Genomic DNA, 15,198 nt, shown 5'->3' on the forward strand with positions numbered 1-15,198 from the left:
ATAGGGTAATGAAGATTCACATAAATGATGCAGCTCTGCGCTGATAAAAGTTTCTTTGTTGGTTAAAAAGAAAAAGGAGGCTTATGTTCGGATGAGACGTGAGCACTCGGGTAGTGCACTAGAAAGCTTTAGATTGGCTAAGAGGGAGTTGAAGAGCGAGCTTAGAAGGGCTAAAAGGGGACATGAGAAGACTTTGGCGGATAGGGTTAAAGAGAATCCTAAGGCGTTCTATAGGTATGTCAAGAACAGAAGGTTGGTTAGGGCAAGTTTAGGGCCAGTTATAGATGGCAGAGGGAAGTTATGTGTGGAACCGGAGGAGATTGGTGAAGCATTGAACCAATATTTCTCTTCGGTGTTCACGCAAGGGGACATGAATATAGCTGAGGAGGACACTGGGTTGCAGGGGAGTAGAATAGACAGTATTACAGTTGATAAGGAGGATGTGCAGGATATTCTGGAGGGTCTGAAAATAGATAAATCCCCTGGTCCGGATGGGATTTATCCAAGGATTCTCTGGGAGGCAAGAGAAGTGATTGCAGAGCCTCTGGCTCTGATCTTCAGGTCGTCGTTGGCCTCTGGTATAGTACCAGAAGATTGGAGGTTAGCGAATGTTGTCCCATTGTTTAAGAAGGGGAACAGAGACTTCCCCGGGAATTATAGACCGGTGAGTCTCACTTCTGTTGTCGGCAAGATGTTGGAAAAAATTATAAGGGATAGGATTTATAGTTATTTGGAGAGTAATGAATTGATAGGTGATAGTCAGCATGGTTTTGTGGCAGGTAGGTCGTGCCTTACTAACCTTATTGAGTTTTTTGAGAAAGTGACCAAGGAGGTGGATGGGGGCAAGGCAGTGGACGTGGTATATATGGATTTTAGTAAGGCGTTTGATAAGGTTCACCATGGTAGGCTTCTGCAGAAAATGCAGATGTATGGGATTGGGGGTGATCTAGGAAATTGGATCAGGAATTGGCTAGCGGATAGGAAACAGAGGGTGGTGGTTGATAGTAAATATTCATCATGGAGTGCGGTTACAAGTGGTGTACCTCAGGGATCTGTTTTGGGGCCACTGCTGTTTGTAATATTTATTAATGATCTGGATGAGGGTATAGTTGGGTGGATTAGCAAATTTGCTGATGACACCAAAGTCGGTGGTGTGGTAGACAGTGAGGAAGGGTGTCGTAGTTTGCAGGAAGACTTAGACAGGTTGCAAAGTTGGGCCGAGAGGTGGCGGATGGAGTTTAATGTGGAGAAGTGTGAGGTAATTCACTTTGGTAGGAATAACAGATGTGTTGAGTATAGGGCTAACGGGAGGACTTTGAATAGTGTGGAGGAGCAGAGGGATCTAGGTGTATGTGTGCATAGATCCCTGAAAGTTGGGAATCAAGTAGATAAGGTTGTTAAGAAGGCATATGGTGTCTTGGCGTTTATTGGTAGGGGGATTGAATTTAGGAGTCGTAGCGTTATGTTGCAACTGTACACAACTCTGGTGCGGCCGCACTTGGAGTACTGTGTGCAGTTCTGGTCCCCACATTACAGGAAGGATGTGGAGGCTTTGGAGAGGGTGCAGAGGAGGTTTACCAGGATGTTGCCTGGTATGGAGGGGAGATCCTATGAGGAGAGGCTGAGGGATTTGGGATTGTTTTCGCTGGAAAGGCGGCGGCTAAGAGGGGATCTTATTGAAACATATAAGATGATTAGAGGTTTAGATAGGGTGGATAGTGATAGCCTTTTTCCTCTGATGGAGAAATCCAGCACGAGGGGGCATGGCTTTAAATTGAGGGGGGGTAGTTATAGAACCGATGTCAGGGGTAGGTTCTTTACCCAGAGGGTGGTGAGGGATTGGAATGCCCTGCCAGCATCAGTAGTAAATGCGCCTAGTTTGGGGGCGTTTAAGAGATCCGTAGATAGGTTCATGGACGAAAAGAAATTGGTTTAGGTTGGAGGGTCACAGTTTTTTTTTTAACTGGTCGGTGCAACATCGTGGGCCGAAGGGCCTGTTCTGCGCTGTAATGTTCTATGTTCTATGATATCGGGTGTGGAGCTGGCGGCACCAGAAATCCGACTGCCAGGGATTCACGGAGGCCGTGGCGCCCAGAGGGGAGCCCACGAAATGCTCTCCGCTTGAGTCTCCCGGCCCACTGCACTGCAAAGGCAGCAGAGCAGGCTGGGAGAATCGCCCCCCCTGAGGAACTGACACTAAAGAAAACCATCGACGTGTGTTGAAATGCGGAAGTTGTGAAATATCAGCTCGGGCACATGTGTGGCAGACAAGAGGATACAGTACACTGACAGACGGCCCAGGCTGGCATTGCAGACGGCAAATACTGCAGAGGACAGCATACATTGTTCAGCCTGAGGACTGCAGTGTCTGATTTGTGAACTATTTAGCAAACTTTTTACCCAATTTGTCAGTCGAGTGTGAATCAGTGTGAATGTTCACTGCCTGCGACGTGCTGTGGTATTGGGGAACACAACATAAAGCAGCCTCCGCTAAAACTCAACAAGCAGTAACAGCAATGCCAGTGCTGAAGTATTCTGGGGACAATGAGGGTGTCACCTTGCACTGTGACACCAGCGAGATGGGTCTGGGAGCAGCTGATGCAGCAAGGACAAAGTCGCATCTGCATTCAAGGCACTAATGCAAATGGAAATGACATAGAAACAAGGATCAAGGGTAGGCCATTCAGCCCTTCGAACCTGCTCCGCCATTCAGTATGACCATGACTGATTCCCTATCTCAATGCTATATTCCTGCTTTCTCCCCATACCCCTTTATGCCATTAAAATCTAATAAAAGTCGATCTCTTTCACGAATATATTCAGTGATTTGGCCCCCCAGCCTTCTGTAGCAGAGGATTCCACCGGCCCGCCACCCTCTGAGTGTAGAAATATTTCCTCATCTCAATCCTAAATGGTCCACCCCGTATCCTGAGATTGTGTCCCTGATTCAAGATTCTCCAACAAGGAGAAACATCTGATGTAACGTCACAGTGGTGAGGTTTACTACAGGTTTTTAAAAGTCTGAAGCAGCCAAGGAGAGCCCACGGGGGGGGGGGGGGGAGGCAAAGGTAAGTACAGCCCCTGGGGGAGTGGGACATGCCCAGGCAGTGCCCTGGCAGGGTCAAACTGGGGCCGAGCCCTCTGTGGAGCCCCATTGGATGGGGGTTGACACCCCAATGCTTGAAGGAGAGGAGAGTTGCCTCATTGCTTATAGAGGGGGGACCTCTGTGTGTGTGTGTGTGGGGACGGGGTGGGGGTCAGTTTATTTCAGATGCAGATCAGGGCACCCTTTAAAGATGGTGCCCCTATCTCTGTGGAGGCGGCGTTGCTGGTTATATCAGGCCCTGTCCCACCAGAGTGACGGCGGAAACCATGCCCCTGATTCTCTGCACAGACTGTCAGAGAATCTGGAGAGAAAACTCAGCTGTGCAGCTGGAGAACTTCACTTGATTTGAATCATTATTGTCACATGTATGAACATATAGTGAAAAGTATTGTTTCTTGCACGCTATACCTCAGACTTTTGCATCTTTTTCCCAGCGGAAGAAGAAGGAAGAGAGAATGTCCGGGGTGCGTGGGGTCCTTAATTCCAAGGCAGTGGGAAGTGTAGACAGAGTCAATGGATGGGAGACTGGTTTGAGTGATGGATTGGGCTACATTCGTGACCTCTTGTAGTTCCTTGCGGTCTTGGGCAGAGCAGGAGCCATACCAAGCTGTGATACAACCAGAAAGAATGCTTTCTATGGTGCATCTGTAAAAGTTGGTGAGAGTCGTAGCTGACATGCCAAATTTCCTTAGTCTTTTGAGAAAGAAGACTACACGCCAGTTTTCTCACTGAAACTGACAGTCTGTAAGATTCCACCCCACAGTTCTATGAAGTGCTATAAAGGCGATTCCTCATTTTAAGAGTGCCCCTAGTTCTGGATACCCCCACAAGGGGAAACATCCATTCCACATCCACCTTGTCAAGACCATTCAGTATCTTATATACATCAATCAAGTTACCTCTTCTAAACCCCACCCTGTCCTCATTATTCCAGGTATCAATCTAGTAAACTTCCTCAGGACAATTCACAAGAATACCAGGGAATGGCTGTCACCTATTTGGTTTAGTTGAAAAAAATGCAATGTGTGTACCTGTTCTTTCTGTTTGCCAAGGACAAAGCCCTGTGTATTAATATATGTAGCTTCTAGCATGTCCCTGTGTATTAATATATGTAGCTTCTAGCATGTCCGTGTATTAATATATGTAGCTTCTAGCATGTCCCTGTGTATTAATATATGTAGCTTCTAGCATGTCCGTGTATTAATATATGTAGCTTCTAGCATGTCCGTGTATTAATATATGTAGCTTCTAGCATGTCCCTGTGTATTAATATATGTAGCTTCTAGCATGTCCGTGTATTAATATATGTAGCTTCTAGCATGTCCGTGTATTAATATATGTAGCTTCTAGCATGTCCGTGTATTAATATATGTAGCTTCTAGCATGTCCGTGTATTAATATATGTAGCTTCTAGCATGTCCCTGTGTATTAATATATGTAGCTTCTAGCATGTCCGTGTATTAATATATGTAGCTTCTAGCATGTCCGTGTATTAATATATGTAGCTTCTAGCATGTCCCTGTGTATTAATATATGTAGCTTCTAGCATGTGTAAGTGTACCACACTCTGAGCCTGACTGATCATCTTAAATTGGTTGTCAGTGTAATTCTCACCACATATTTGTTTAACAAACTTTGTCCAATCATGGACTCACATCTAATGTTGGACGCTGTGTTTTGGGCTTTGCAAGCACGGATTGGTTAAGTACGGTCAGTACTTTGCCTATTGCGAACAGCTGAAGGAAAGTACCATTTTATGTGGCAATCTTAACTGTTATCAGTTAATTGCTGCATTCTCCATAGCAATGCTTCGACCAGAGTCCACTTGACAACCAATCAGCACTGTCTTCTTACGCAGCATAAATTGTTGTTCCCTTTACAATTCTTGCGAATTGTCCTGATGAGTACAAGATGAAAAACTTCGACAACATGTCATCTTTGTTCAGCAATATTCAAGTTCTTTGCTATCAAATAACTATCACAGAACCACAAAGTGCCCTTCAGCCCATCGAGTCTGCACCAACATGTGAGAAAACCTGATCTAGTATCTAACCCAATTACCAGTACTTGAATTACCCATAGCCTTGAATGTTATGATGTGCCAAGTGCTCATCCAGGTACTTTTTAAAGGATGTGAGGCATCCCGCCTCCACCACCCTCCCAGGCAGCGCATTCCAGACCGTCACCACCCTCTGGGTAAAAATGTTTTTCCTCAAATCCCCCCTAAACTTCCTGCCCCTCACCTTGAACCTCTGTCCCCTCGTTATTGACCCTTCAACTAAGGGAACAGCTGCTCCCTATCCACTCTGTCCATGCCCCTCATAATCTTGTACACCTCGATCAGGTCGTCCCTCATTCTTCTCTGCTCTAACAAAAACAATCCAAGCCGACCCAACCTCTCTTCATAACTTAAATGTTCCATCCCTGGCAGCATCCTGGTGAATCTCCTCTGCACCCCTTCCAGTGAAATCACATCCTTCATATAATGTGGCGACCAGAACTGCATACAGTTGGGTGGCATGGTAGCACAGTGATTAGCACTGCTGCTTCACAGCTCCAGGGACCTGGATTCGATTCCCGGCTTGGATCACTGTCTGTGTGGAGTTTGCACATTCTCCTCATGTCTGCATGGGTTTCCTTCGGGTGCTCCGGTTTCCTCCCACAGTCCAAAGATGTGCTGGTTAGGTTGATTGGCCATGCTAAAAAATGCCCCTTAGAGTCCTGAGATGCGTAGGTTTGAGGGATTAGCGGGTAAATATGTAGGGATAAGGGGGTAGGGTCTGGGTGGGATTGTGGTCGGTGCAGACTCGATGGGCCAAATGGCCTCTTTCTGCACTGTAGGATTTCTATGATGTGGAGATGCCGGCGTTGGACTGGGGTAAACACAGTAAGAGTTTTAACAACACCAGGTTAAAGTCCAACAGGTTTATTTGGTAGCAAATACCATAAGCGTTCGGAGCGCTGCTCCTTCGTCAGATGGAGTGGAAATCTGCTCTCAAACAGTACTTGAGCTGTGTCTTCACCAAATTACTGTACAACTCCAGACTTCCCTGCTTTTGTAATCTATTCCTCGATTGATAAAGGCAAGTGTTCCAAATGCCTTTTTCACCACCCCACTGACATGCCCTTCTGCCTTCAGAGATCTATGGACAAACAAGGTCCCTTTGTTCCACAGAATTTCCTAGTGTCCTACCATTCACTGAATACTTCCTTGTCAAATTACTCCTTCCAAAGTGTATCACCGCGCATTTTTCAGGGTTAAATTGCATCTGCCACTTATCTGCTGATTTGACCATTGCGTCCATATCCTCGTGTAGTCCAAGACACTCAACCTCACTGTTAACCACCTGGCCAATCTTTGTGTAATCCGTAAACTATATTTATAGTTATGAGACACTCCCTTACACTAGGTTCATTCCATGCTTTCTCCGAGACACTCTGAGGTGATGCTTCTCTGGTATCACAGACTATAAGAAGTCTCACAACACCAGGTTAAAGTCCAACAGGTTTATTTGGCAGCACTAGCTTTCGGAGTCTCAGGCTCCGAAATGGATGGAGGATGGAGCCTGAGACTCCGAAAGCTTATGCTGCCAAATAAACCTGTTGAACTTTAACCTGGTGTTGTGAGACGTCTTACTGTGCCTGCCCCAATCCAACGCCGGCATCTCCACATCATCACAGACTATTACAGTTGACCTTATCGTGAGATTCAGTCTGACCTACTTCATTATACTCCATCCAACCACGGGTAAAAGTATATTCGGGAAATACAGATTGCAAAGAAGTATTCACAGAATCACTTCTCAGATCTTACATTGGACTAGACGCAGAGAACCTGGGAATTTGACATTTGGTTCTTAAGAATAACATTTGCAGAAATTTTGTCAAGCAGTGTTCTATTTGTGCCTCTGAAGATTTTACTTATGTGTAATACTTGATTTGATTATTGTCACTTGTATTAGTATATAGTGAAAAATATTGTTTCTTGTGTGCTATACAAAGCATAGTGTACATAGTGTACTTAGGGGAGGAAAGGAGAGAGTGCAGAATGTAGTGTTACAGTCACAGCTAGGGTGTAGAGAAAGATCAACTTAATGCAAGGTAAGTCCATTCAAAAGTCTGATGGCAGCAGAGAAGGAGCTGTTCTTTAGTCAGTTGGTACGTGGCCTCAGATTTTTGTATCTTTTTCCCAATGGAAGGTGGAAGAGAGAATGTCCGGGGTGCGTGACATCCTTAGAATCACAGAATACCTATAGTGCAGAAGTAGGCCATTCGGCCCATCGAGTCTGCACCGACAACAATCCCACCCAGGCCCTATCCCTGTAACGCCTATGTATTTACCCTGCTAATCCCCCTGACACTAAGGGGCAACTTAGCACATCTTTGGAGTGTGGAAAGCCACACAGACACGGGGAAAATGTGAAAACTCCACACAGTGACCCAAGGCCGGAATTGACGGGTCCTTGACGCTAGGAGGCAGCAGTGCTAACCACTGTGCCACCATGTCACCCTGATTACGCTGGCTGCTTTTCCGAGACAGCGAGCAGTGTAGACAGTCAATGGGTGGAGGCTGGTTTGCGTGATGGACTGGGCCACGTTCACAATCCTTTGTAGTTTATTGTGGCTTTGGTCAGAGCAGGAGCCATACCAAGCTGTGATATACCGGAAAGGATGCTTCGAGAGCTTTATGTAAAAAACAAAGACATCACTGAAACAAATTAAAACACTTCATTGTTTCCATACAGTGTACCCTCTGTGAGAATCTTGCTGTTTTTTTGAGTATCGTGGAAAAAAAAGACATTGTGTTGAAGCTTTTCATTTTGCACTCATCAGGATAGATGCAAGAATACTTAAGCTCAAAGGGAACAACAATTTACTCTTTATAAGAACATGTCCACACATTGCACCTTTCTTAACTAAACAAAAGCTTGTGGGACAGCCATTCGCTGGCTCATTCCTCATGGCAATGTCATGGCAACTCAGAGTTGATTTGCATGGCCTGAATTTAAACAAAAACTGGGCAATTAACTGCTGCATTCTCCATGGCAACACTTCTGCCAATCAGAATCCACTTGCCAACCAGTCAGCACCCTTTTCTCATGCAGTGTAAATAGTTATTCCCTTTGAGATTTGGTATTCTTGCGAATCTAACCTAATGAGTGCAAGACCAAAAGCTTCATCAGCAAGTCTCTTCTTGCAGTAATAATCAAATTCTGTATTACCAAGTGGCTATTTCTACTCTTTTGCTAATAGCACTCACTGGGAAGAGTTCCATGTGCCCAATTATTGCTTTTGGCAAGAGCAAGATGGTAATGGATCAGTTAGATAGATCGATTGGCTGAGTTGTCAATGGTGCGAAGCTACCATCTGTGGGATTATGACGAATGCCTCTTCGTCAGAATCCCACCTAAAAATAAAATCAGGATTCATATATAACAGGCATCCAAGCTACTGCCCGTCAGCATTGACTTAGTGGCTAGACTATTTCCTCACAGCCAGAAGGTTGTGGGTTCAAGTCCAATTCCAGAGATTTTCACATGTAATCCCGCAACAACAGTGCAATCCCGAGGGAATGCTGCACTGTCAGAGGTGCTGTTTTTCATGTGGGATATTAAACGGAAGTTAATATCAGCAGATGCAAAAGATCCCCTGGGACTCTCTCTCTCGAAGAGGTGACGCGTTGGTTGAATGCAAATCTTCTTGGAAGAAGTTTTCTTCTCGCAAAGTTTCTTCCACAGATGCTGCCAGATCTGCTGAGTATTTCCAGAATTTTCTCCTTTTAAAAGCAGTATTCTGCTTTTATGTTAGTGTGTCACAGTCAATATATATATATAAAATCAAGGGCCCCACACACCCCGGACATTCTCTCTTCCAGCTTCTTCTGTCAGGAAAAAGATACAGAAGTCTGAGGTCACAAACCAACCGACTCAAGAACAGCTTCTTCCCTGCTGCTGTCAGACTTTTGAATGGACCTACCTCGTACTAAGTTGATCTTTCTCTACACCCTAGCTATGACTGTTACACTACATTCTGCACTCTCTCATTTCCTTCTCTATGAACGGTATGCTTTGTCTGTATAGTGCGCAAGAAACAATACTTTTCACTGTATATTAATACGTGACAATAATAAATCAAAAATCATGTACATATCAAGAAAAACACTGCATCAAAAAATAAATTGCTAATTGTGGGATCTTGCTGTGCACAAATTGGCTACCGCCTTTTCTCCATTTCAAAGTGTATTGGATTGGCTGTAAAGCCCCTTCAGATGTCCTGAGGGGTGAAAGATTTCACCTGTTGGTAAATTATTGACGGAGATTGTGCAGCGACGTTCCTTTGGTCAGTTAGAGCCATTCAGGCCCATTCTGTCCGTCTCCTAGCAACAGCTGCCGTGAGTGCGGCTTCTGTTTCCGGTCTGAGCTGGAGGGGGCGGAGCCAAACGCAGAGTTTCCGTTTCCGGTGAGTGTCGGCTTCTACATCCGGTGAGTTCGCGGAATCTGTTTCCGGTGCGCCGGGCTGAGTGCGAAGAACCTGGGCGGAACGGGATTCTGTTTCCGGGGTGAGAGGTTACGGAGGGACAGGAAGTGACGCCTGCGCCTGGCGAGCCGGGGCTGAATGGGAGCGGGGGGATTGTGTTTCCGGGGTGAGAGGTGACACGGCGACCGGAAGTGACGCGTGTAGCTGGTGACGTGGCCGGTGGGGTAGGGGGAGGGGCAGCCGCGGCGGCGGCGGCCATGCTGGAGATGATGATGGCGGCGGCAGCGGCGGTGGAAGGCAGCTCAGGCTCCGCCAGCGGCTCCGCCCGCCTGGAAGTGTCCATCGACGGCCTGACGCTGAGCCCGGACCCGGACGAGGGAGAGCAGGAGAGCAGCAAGGCGCGGGAGGCCTCACTGGGCGGGCCGAGAGTAGCGGCCCCGGTGTCCGAGTTGGGGGGAGAGAAGCAGCAGGAGGGGCAGACACAGGCCGAGGAGATGGAGCAACACTGGGGCTTCGACCTGAATGAGCTCTACTGCCTGGCTCTCAAATTCTTCAAAGGTAACCGCTTCCCCCTCACAAACTCTCTCATTACCATTATTATAGATCACAGCCATTAGATATAACATCATAGATCACAACTATTATAGATCACAACTATCATAGATCACAGCTATTATAGATCACAACTATCATAGATCACAACTATCATAGATCACAACTATTATAGATCACAACTATCATAGATCACAACTATCATAGATCACAGCTATTATAGATCACAACTATCATAGATCACAACTATCATAGATCACAACTATCATAGATCACAACTATCATAGATCACAACCATTATAGATCACAACTATCATAGATCACAACTATCATAGATCACAACTATTATAGATCACAACTATCATAGATCACAACTATCATAGATCACAACTATCATAGATCACAACTATCATAGATCACAACTATCATAGATCACAACTATCATAGATCACAGCTATTATAGATCACAACTATCATAGATCACAACTATCATAGATCACAACTATCATAGATCACAACTATCATAGATCACAACTATCATAGATCACAACTATCATAGATCACAACTATCATAGATCACAACTATCATAGATCACAACTATTATAGATCACAACTATTAGATATAACATCATAGATCACAACTATCATAGATCACAACTATCATAGATCACAACTATCATAGATCACAACTATCATAGATCACAACTATCATAGATCACAACTATCATAGATCACAACTATCATAGATCACAACCATTATAGATCACAACTATCATAGATCACAACTATCATAGATCACAACCATTATAGATCACAACTATCATAGATCACAACTATCATAGATCACAACTATTATAGATCACAACTATCATAGATCACAACTATCATAGATCACAACTATCATAGATCACAACTATCATAGATCACAACTATCATAGATCACAACTATCATAGATCACAGCTATTATAGATCACAACTATCATAGATCACAACTATCATAGATCACAACTATCATAGATCACAACTATCATAGATCACAACTATCATAGATCACAACTATCATAGATCACAACTATCATAGATCACAACTATCATAGATCACAACTATCATAGATCACAACTATCATAGATCACAACTATCATAGATCACAACTATCATAGATCACAACTATTATAGATCACAACTATTAGATATAACATCATAGATCACAACTATCATAGATCACAACTATCATAGATCACAACTATCATAGATCACAACTATCATAGATCACAACTATCATAGATCACAACTATCATAGATCACAACTATCATAGATCACAACTATTATAGATCACAACTATCATAGATCACAACTATTATAGATCACAACTATTATAGATCACAACTATCATAGATCACAACTATCATAGATCACAACTATCATAGATCACAACTATCATAGATCACAACTATCATAGATCACAACTATCATAGATCACAGCTATTATAGATCACAACTATCATAGATCACAACTATCATAGATCACAACCATCATAGATCACAACTATCATAGATCACAACTATTATAGATCACAACTATTATAGATCACAACTATCATAGATCACAACTATCATAGATCACAGCTATTATAGATCACAACTATCATAGATCACAACTATCATAGATCACAACCATCATAGATCACAACTATCATAGATCACAACTATTATAGATCACAACTATTATAGATCACAACTATCATAGATCACAACTATCATAGATCACAGCCATTATAGATCACAACTATTATAGATCACAACTATTATAGATCACAACTATCATAGATCACAACTATCATAGATCACAACTATCATAGATCACAACCATTATAGATCACAACTATTATAGATCACAACTATCATAGATCACAACTATCATAGATCACAGCTATTATAGATCACAACTATCATAGATCACAACTATCATAGATCACAACCATCATAGATCACAACTATCATAGATCACAACTATTATAGATCACAACTATTATAGATCACAACTATCATAGATCACAACTATCATAGATCACAGCCATTATAGATCACAACTATTATAGATCACAACTATTATAGATCACAACTATCATAGATCACAACTATCATAGATCACAACTATCATAGATCACAACCATTATAGATCACAACTATTATAGATCACAACTATCATAGATCACAACTATCATAGATCACAACCATCATAGATCACAACCATCATAGATCACAACTATCATAGATCACAACTATTATAGATCACAACTATCATAGATCACAACTATTATAGATCACAACTATCATAGATCACAACTATCATAGATCACAGCTATTATAGATCACAACTATCATAGATCACAACTATCATAGATCACAGCTATTATAGATCACAACCATCATAGATCACAACCATCATAGATCACAACTATTATAGATCACAACTATCATAGATCACAACTATTATAGATCACAACTATCATAGATCACAACCATTATAGATCACAACTATTATAGATCACAACTATCATAGATCACAACTATTATAGATCACAACTATCATAGATCACAACTATCATAGATCACAACTATTATAGATCACAACTATCATAGATCACAACTATTATAGATCACAACTATTATAGATCACAACTATCATAGATCACAACTATCATAGATCACAACTATTATAGATCACAACTATCATAGATCACAACTATCATAGATCACAACTATCATAGATCACAACTATTATAGATCACAACTATCATAGATCACAACTATCATAGATCACAACTATTATCAGCTAATTATATATCAGGTTATATATAATGCCATGTCCTATATGAGAAATGTCATGGGCTGACAAGACTGGAGGAGACCATTCAGCCCAGCAGGCCTATTCCCCCCCCACTTCCCCCAACCTTCAGTGTCCAGTTGGTTCCACTCCTGCCCCCCCCCCCCCCCCCCCCCCCCCCAAGCCCTGCCAATAGTTCCATCAGATCCTCTTTATTTCTGAAAAAAAAAACAGAATGCTGGACAAACTCGGATCTGACAGCATATGTGGAGAGAGAAGTTGAGACACTGTCTCAAGTCCCTGTGACGTCTTCAGAGCTGGGGGCTGTTGTACTGAATCTGCTTCCAGCACCCTTTCAGACAGTGCATTCCAGGCTGTAATAACCACTTTTTTGGGGGGGTGGGTGAGGAACTTACTTGTCCCTCAACTACTTTTGCCAATTATAAATGTGTCCTCTGATTGCCAGCCCAGTGGAGACAGTTCCCCCTTATTTTCACCTATCCAAATGCCTTGTAATTATAAGCCTCTCCTCAACTCAATTTTGCTGTTGAGGGAGCAGTTCCAATTTATTTAGTGTCTTGACTGTACCCTATAGTTTCTACAAAATGTGTGCATTTTGAAACTTTAAATGCACTGTGGGTATTTAAAGTATTTTATCATAATTACTAACTGATTTTCTATGGTATAACAGTCAAAACCAATTATAGTCTTTGAAAAGTGGCTTTTCCAGAGTTGTAAAAAAGTTCAGTCAATTTAATTTATTTTCTAATTTAAAGAATGATTTCCCTATTTGTAAACATAGAAAATAGGAGTGGGCCATTTAGCCCTTTGAACTTTTGATCCCTTTACTCCCAAGAGCGATATCCAATTTTTTCTTGAAATTTCACAATGTTTTAGCCTCAACTATTTTCTATGGTAGGGAATTCCACAAATTAAGAATTAGGAGCAGTCGGCAAATTCAGCCCTTCGAGCCTGCTCCACCATTCAATCAGATCATGCCTGATCTCTCCCTGATCTCAAACCCACCTCCCCACCTGTTCCCCATATCCCTCTTTCCCTTTTTTATTAAAAGTATATCTATCTCCCTCTTGAAACCATTCAACGATTCAGACTCCCCGATGCTATGGGGCAGTGAGTTCCACAAATTCACCATCCTCTGCAAGAAGTAGTTCCTCCTCATCTCCGTTTTAAATCTACAACCTCTCAACGTATACCTGTGACCTCTTGTTCTAGACTGCCCCATAAGAAGAAACATTTCGTCTGCATTTACTTTATCCATCCCTTTTAAAATTTTACATACCTCGATCAGATCCCCTCATCCTTCTAAACTCCAGCGAGTACAAGCCTCTTTAATCTCTCCTCATATGTCAACTCCTTCATACCCGGAATCAATCTGGTGAACCTCCTCTGAACTGTCTCCAATGTCACCACTCTCTGGGTGAAGAAATTTCTCCTCACCTCAGTCCTAAAAGGTTTACCCCTTATCCGCAAACTGACCCCTACTTCTGTACTCCCCCACCATTGGGAACATTCTTTCTGAATCCACCCTGTCTAACCCTGTTTCAATAATACTTATTATTGGCCATTTAAGCTCGCAATGTTCCAGTTGCACCACTGATGAAACAAATATCTCTTTGTTGTTTTTGTGGCTTGTAGTTTAAATTGTAAATGTGGATAATTTGGGAAGAAATAAGCAACAGGTGTAAGATTCTAATATTTTATATCCAGAAGCATTTATATTTAAGGTGCTATATAATTTATTATTTTAAGCAACCGTTTTTAAAAAATTCTCTTCCTGATTTTCAAATAGTTTCTGGCTTCGCCCTTCTCTGAGTCAGTAACCTCCCACAACCCTCCCTGATCTCTGCACTAGTCTAGGAACATAGGAACAAGGAGCAAGAGTAGGCAATTCAGCCTTTCGAGCCCACTCCGTCATTCGATATGATTCGATATGGCTGATCTCCATCACATCCCAACTCCACTTCCCTGCCTTTTCCCCAAAGCCCTTTATCTCACTTTTGATCAAATATTTATCTCTCTCTTTCTTGAATCTATTGATTCTGCATCCACTGCACTCTGTGGCAGCGAGTTCCATAGATTCACACCCGTCTGTGAGAAGTAGCTTCTCCTTATCTGTCTTGAACTTCTCTCCTCTTACTCTACAACTATGACCTCTTGTCCCAGACTGCTCGAGAAGGGGGAACATTTGGTTAACATTTACTTTATCAATCC

At 42.7% G+C, this 15,198-nt stretch overlaps 1 protein-coding gene across 1 annotated transcript in view; it reads left to right on the top strand.

The window, feature by feature from the left end:
* Positions 1-9,794: 9,794 nt before the first annotated feature.
* Positions 9,795-15,198, top strand: part of acbd3 (acyl-Coenzyme A binding domain containing 3) — a 74,674-nt gene continuing 69,270 nt past the window's right edge. The window contains exon 1 of the mRNA XM_078212208.1: positions 9,795-10,141. Within this exon, the coding sequence (XP_078068334.1) occupies positions 9,841-10,141 (301 nt within the window). The 5' untranslated portion in view covers positions 9,795-9,840. The remainder of the gene's footprint in view (positions 10,142-15,198) is intronic.

The sequence above is a fragment of the Mustelus asterias genome, chromosome 5 (genome assembly GCF_964213995.1).
Source record: "Mustelus asterias chromosome 5, sMusAst1.hap1.1, whole genome shotgun sequence".
Lineage (NCBI taxonomy): Eukaryota > Metazoa > Chordata > Chondrichthyes > Carcharhiniformes > Triakidae > Mustelus > Mustelus asterias.